The sequence below is a fragment of the Gavialis gangeticus genome, unplaced genomic scaffold, assembly GCF_001723915.1.
Source record: "Gavialis gangeticus isolate Ggan-Ray unplaced genomic scaffold, GavGan_comp1, whole genome shotgun sequence".
Taxonomy (NCBI): domain Eukaryota; kingdom Metazoa; phylum Chordata; order Crocodylia; family Gavialidae; genus Gavialis; species Gavialis gangeticus.
Window position 1 is genome coordinate 29717246 of NW_017729032.1, and position 6109 is coordinate 29723354.

The 6109-nt window shown below is 46.2% G+C and overlaps 1 protein-coding gene across 1 annotated transcript in view; it reads left to right on the plus strand.

Moving 5' to 3' along the window:
- DYNC2H1 (dynein cytoplasmic 2 heavy chain 1) overlaps positions 1-6109 on the plus strand; it is a 601360-nt gene that overhangs the window by 94987 nt on the left and 500264 nt on the right. Inside the window, exons 40-41 of the mRNA XM_019524237.1 lie at positions 4151-4280; positions 5234-5389. Coding sequence (XP_019379782.1) covers positions 4151-4280; positions 5234-5389 — 286 coding nt within the window. The remainder of the gene's footprint in view (positions 1-4150; positions 4281-5233; positions 5390-6109) is intronic.

Consider the following 6109-nt stretch of genomic DNA (forward strand, 5'->3'; position numbering starts at 1 on the left):
GTGCCAGAGGCTGGGCTATGATGCTAGCCAGCTCCTTGAGTACCCTGGGGCATAGGTTGTCAGGGCCAGTTGACTTGAAGGTATCCAGCCTCTCTAGGTGTGCTGTGCTTCCTTTCCTCCGAGATGGAACAGAATTAGCTTGTGCATTGAGGACTGCTCCCTTGAGGAGCAACCACTCTTCCTGAACTCCCCTCCCCCTGGGGTTGTGGTCTTTTAGGGCCTGACTGACAAGCCTCCTGAACTTGTCAAATTCGGCTTTCCTGAAGTCAAGGACTTCCGTGTTGCTGACTGACTTGCCAGCTTTATGGCAGATGGTGAAGGTGATTAGCTCGTGGTCGCTGTCACCCAGCTTCCCATCGATCACTAGGTTGCCGATTAGGTCATCCCTAGTTGCCAGTACCAGGTCAAGCAGTGCTTTACCTCTCATTGGCCCATAGACTTCTTGAGTCAGGTAGAGGTCATCCATTCATGATAGGAGGCTTTGCAACTGCTCGGATTTTGCTGAGTGATCCTCCCACGAGATGTCTGGGTAGTTGAAGTCACCCATGACAACCATGATCCTGGAGCATAAGGCCTCAGCCAGTTCCTGGGTGAACTCCTGGTCAAGCTCTTGACTTTGGGTGGGAGGTCTGTAGTAGACTCCCACCATTGTGTCCCCTGTGCTGTGTTCCCCACGGATTTTAATCTAGAGGGTGTCCAGTCATCCACCCTGGTCGCCAACATCAGCTTGCAGGGACGCTTAGCTTTCCTTAACATAGAGAGCTACACCTTGCCCCTTTTATCTACTCGATCTCTCCTGAACAAGGTATAGCTGTCTATACCCGGGGTCCAGTCATGGGTGGAGTCCCACCAGGTCTTCGTTATCCCTATGATGTCATAATTATTTGTGTTAAGCAGGAGGACCTTGTCCTCCTGCTTATTCCCCAAGCTCCTGGCATTTGTGTACAGGCAGGCAAGTGTCCCCTTGGGGGCTCTTGCCTTGCCTACAGATTGTACCGGGGCTGGGGCAGAGGTGGGCTCCTTTAAGTGCTTTGGCCTGCTGGCTTTGCAAGGGTTGCTTAGTGGCCAGCAGTGGCAGTAGTCCCCCCATCCCCCAGTGGGCTTAGTTTAAAGCCTGGTGGAGCAGGTCAGCCAGTCTGGATGAGAAGAGCCTCCTCTCCAGGGGAGAGAGGTGGAGGCCATCTCTTCCCAGCAGTTTCCTGCTTCTCTCACCAAAGAGCGGGCTGTGGTCAGGGAAGTCAAAGCCTTCCCAATGACAGCAGTGCTGCAGTCTTTGGTTCACTACCTGGATCCTCCTCTCCCTCCTCAGCCCATACCCTGAGACTGGGAGGATCAAAGAGAACACCACCTGTGCTCCCAGACCCTTTAGTTCCACTCCCAAATCCCTGTAGTGTCTCATGACCTGGCTGGGAGCACTCTGAGCCCTGTCATTGGTGCCCACATGAATAAGGAGCATGGGATAGTGGTCTGTGGGCTGGAGGAGCTTAGGGATCTTCTCCTCAATGTCTCAGATGTGGGCCCCCGGGAAGCAGCAGACTTCCTGGGCTAAGGAGTCAGGGTGGTAGATTACCCCTTCAGTCCCCCTCAGGATGGAGTCTCCCACAACAAACACTTTATGTTTTGTCTTGGGGAGAGCGGGGGCAGTAGCTGCAGTTGAGCCTGTGTTGCTAAGCTTCAGCGGGGCAAGGGCCTTGGTGCGGCGGGCCTTAGGGCCCTTGACCACCTTGGTTCATGCCCCAAAGTGGGAGGTCCTGGAGTCCTCCCTTGTCCTGTAGGGAGACTGTGGTCTACCCTCCGGCTCCCGGAGGAGAAGGGCCTGGCAGTAGGAGTCTGTCTTCTGCTTGCAGTCCCTGATGGCACGCAGTCTCTGGAGCTCCTCCAGCTGGCGCGCCAGAGACCCCAAAAGGGAGCAGACTCCACATGGGGAGGTAGCCATGCTTCTGGGCCCCAGAGCCTGAAAAAGAGATAGGCAGCCCCCACAGCTGAGAGCCAGGGGCTCTGTCTGCGTGGGGCCCGGACCCATGGGCTCCGTCTGGGTGGCCATTTCTGAGGTGCCAGAGGGGGGGGCCGCAGACCTCGAGGGGACCTTCGGGGTGCGGTGAGTGCCCATCTGCAGCATGCTGCTGGTAGGTGGGTTGGGCCTGAGTCTGCCTACCCTAGGGAGCTCGCAGGCAGGGCCTTGGGCCCTCCCACACACCATCCTGTGTGAACTCCACGCTAACTTCTGCACCGGCAAACAAGCACATCTGTTTGTGCAGCCTGTTCGTGCGGCTCTGGTTGTGTGCCTCCCTGGGGGGCTGGGCAAAGTAGGGTCCTGGGCATGGTGAGACCCAGCCTGGCTCCCACTCAGCTGCCTCTTCCCGCTCTCTAGAGGTTAACCCCCTCCCATCACGGGCTGGGGGGTCTCTGGGGGGCTTCGGGGGAGTGGTGGCACAGCGGGCTTTCACCCGCGCATCTCTCGCTGCTGCTGGAGCCTAACTGAGCAAGGGGTGATCATGGGATACCAGATCGAAGGCTTCTGCGAAGTCAAGATGCACAACATCAATCTCTTCCCCCTTGTCCAGGTAATAGGTCACCTCGTTGTAAAAGGAAATGAGATTGGTCAAGCAAGACCTACCGGCAACAAACCCATGCTGGGTATCCCTTACAATATTGCTGTCATCTAGTCTGTTAAGGATGTCCTCTTTGATAATCTTTTCCAAGACCTACCCCAGGATAGAGGTCAGGCTGATGGGCCTGTAGTTTGCCGGATCCACTTTCCTCCCTTTCTTGAAGATAGGCACCACGTTGGCCTTCGTCCAGTCTTTGGGCAGTTCACCAGAGCACCAGGAATTCTCAAAGATCCATGCCAGGGTCTGAGCTATGATGCTTGCCAGATCATTGAGTACCCTTGGGTGTCAACCATTAGGGCTGGCTGACTTGAAGGTATCCAGCCTGTCAAGGTATTCCTTCACATGGTCAGCTTCGAAGGAGGGTAAGGAAACTCCCTCACCTGGGCCTCCCTCACCCACAGTGGGCAGGGGCATCCCATGGGACTGATGAAAAGCTGATGCAAAGTACCAATTTAGCAAGTTTGCTTTTTCACGGGCATTGGTTGTCAGTTTTCCTATGTGGTTTAGCAGGAGTCCAATGTTGTCCTTGCTTTACTCTGGCTCTCCACATATCTAAAAAAGGACTTTTTATTATCCTTGATATTTGTAGCTAGCTGGAGTTCCATCACAGCCTTGGCTTTCCTGGTTTGCTCTTTGCAGGTCTGGATCAGAGCAGAGTATTCCTCCTTGGTGATGGTTCCAGTCCTCCAACCTTTGTAGGTCTTCCTTTTAAGACGCAGAAGGTCCGCCAATTCCCTGGAGAGCCAAGGGGTGTGCTGTGCCCTTTTGCTGCCTTTCCTCCGAGACAGGATGAACTTTGCTTGTGCATCCAGGATTGCTCCCTTGAGGAGCAACCACTTGTCCTGAACTCCCCTCCCCCTTGGGTTGCGGCCCTTTAGGGCCTCACTGATAACCCTCCTTAGCTTGTCAAAGTCAGCTTTCCTGATCATGTGCTGATCATGTAACTGGCAACTTCATTGTAATGCTAACTTCTGAAACCTGTCATTTGTTTTGGGCAGAGAAAGTTATAGATGTCACCTGAATTTGGATTTGTATCTTTGAAATCAGATATTTCATCTGTTATCTTGTAAGCCAACTTTTCCATAGTCTTTTTGCTGCCTCTGATTTTTAGGGGCGGAGTCCTATTTATGGGCCTAAGTAGTATGCTATGCATGTGTGTAACTGCAGGTTTTGGGACTTAACGCTCAGTTTGGGGGTTCTTTTTTGCTCTGAAGTGAAATAGAATCTGCTTGCAAACATCCTAGAAGTTTGGAGAAGTAAAAGCCACCTGATGTCTGGCATGATAGGTTGCATAATTTTGGGGGCAGGGCATTGAATTCCATTATCCCCTATCACCTGATTGCCTTAATGTCTTCCAGCAGTCTAAAATTCGTGAAAAGTTAGATAACTTAAGGTTCCAAGTAAAGCACTGGGGGACCTGAGACTAGAAGCAGAACTTGATTTAGTCATGCCTTTTCAGTCCTAGGCTATGCTGCATCCAAATGTAGAGCCTGTGATTGTCTGATTTTTGTTTTAATTTTCAATACGTTTTGTTCTAGTGATGAAGATACAGATCTTCATTCTCTCTTGAAGTCTTGGTTAAGAAACCAGCCTGAAGAATGCAGACATAATCTTGAAAACTGGATCGGGGACTATTTTGAAAAGGCTTTAAATTGGGTTCTAAAACAGGTGAATAACTCACAAAATCTTAATAACTGTTCAGTTTTTATTCCAATAATCCATTTAGCTAATTTCTGTTATTAGGAAAATTATTCCATATTAACTTTAGGTTCTAAAGATAAAAATTCACACTGCTTTATTGACATGGTTCTATTTACTCAGTATTAAATGAACTTAAGAATTCTCCTGACTTCTCAATTGTTCCTTCTGTTATATGTTACTGCAGTCTCTAATAGCAATCACTGTAATTAAGGTTACAAAATACTTAACACAGTTAACATAATATTGTATTTTCACATTCATATGATATTAAACAGATATATTTCAGATTTCAATTATCTGTGTTCAATATCTATCTGTATATTTTTGAAGATCTGAGCAAATTAACTTAAGCTTTTTAAAATACTGATAGAGTGAAAAAAAGATTACTTTCCTGTTTTGTAAATCAATATTAACAGGCTACAGAGGAAAACAGATTAAAACTGAAACTTGAAGTAGTCATTGCCAATTTTTTAATAAAATCAAAAACCTACAATATGTTGATATATAAATACCTGAATAAATTACCTGCTTTTTCAGAGTTGATAGTTCCTCTAAGTTCCTACTGACTAAACATGGGCTTAGACGCCTAATTTTAAAGCCTGCCATTTAAAAATTTTGTACAAAATCTTTAAGAAAAGTTGTTGCTAGGTTGGGGAAATAAAACAATAGCATTACAGATTGTTTAATAATAATAAGGGGACAAAAATCTCTGCAAGCTTTTCTTTAGAAAAGTTTGCTCTCATAACGTGCTATGAGAAAAAGAAGCCTGCTCTGTAAGCCCCTGGGTTATCCAGAATCCATGCGAGGATAAGAATATATATACATACAGACATTCAAAGCAATTCCTAACTTGCAATATGTTGTTTATTTTGCTGTTGGTTATTTGTTCATGTCTTTTTACTGAAAATTTGAATTTACAGAATGACTATGTGGTAGAAACCAGTCTAGTTGGAACGGTGATGAATGGGTTGTCTCATCTCCATGGATGCACTGATCGTGGACAATTTATAATTAGCTTGATGAGGGGCCTTGGTGGAAATCTCAACATGAAATCACGGCAGGAATTTACAAAAGAGGTAAGAATGTTTTAAAATCAGTTATTTCTAAACAGCCAAATTGTTATATAAAGGAACATAGTGTTTGCTGTGGTCCAAGGGTACATAAATAAAATTCCAATGCTCCAGTGTGTTTACAGCTTAACCTGAGATTGACAAGAGAGAGATCAACAATAAGAGAGTGTGATGGATGGTTAGTCAAATCCACAAAAGCAGATATGATAGTTGATAGCCTTGGTGTATATGGCATATGGTAGGGAGACAGGGGAGACACAAAAGGGAGAAAATACAATTCGTTAGATGAGACTCTGAAGGTGTGATTTTTGGGAATTGTGTGAGGATGCAGTTGGAAATGTGTCTAACACATTTAGAGTTACAGGACTTGAAGAATAAGAAAGTGTTTGGGAACAAAATGGAAGACAGGTATTTGGGACAGCCAGTGATGTAAATAAATAAAGAGTCTTATTAATGGGATTTTTGTTATTTATTTGTTTGCTTTATCATAGAATCTAGTATTAGTTAAATTTGTCAAATGTATGAATATTTGCGAAAAGGCCACTTTGCTTCCTTTATGTTGTGGAAACATAACGTATTACCACTTCACTAAAGGCTGCGTCATGTTGTAAAGGCAACTTTTGCATTTCCTACCTTTTGAATACTTGCTTTTGAAAACTCATGCCACATTTTATATAATGTAATTATAAACCTTATATTGTTATTAGGGATGCAGATTTTAACAGA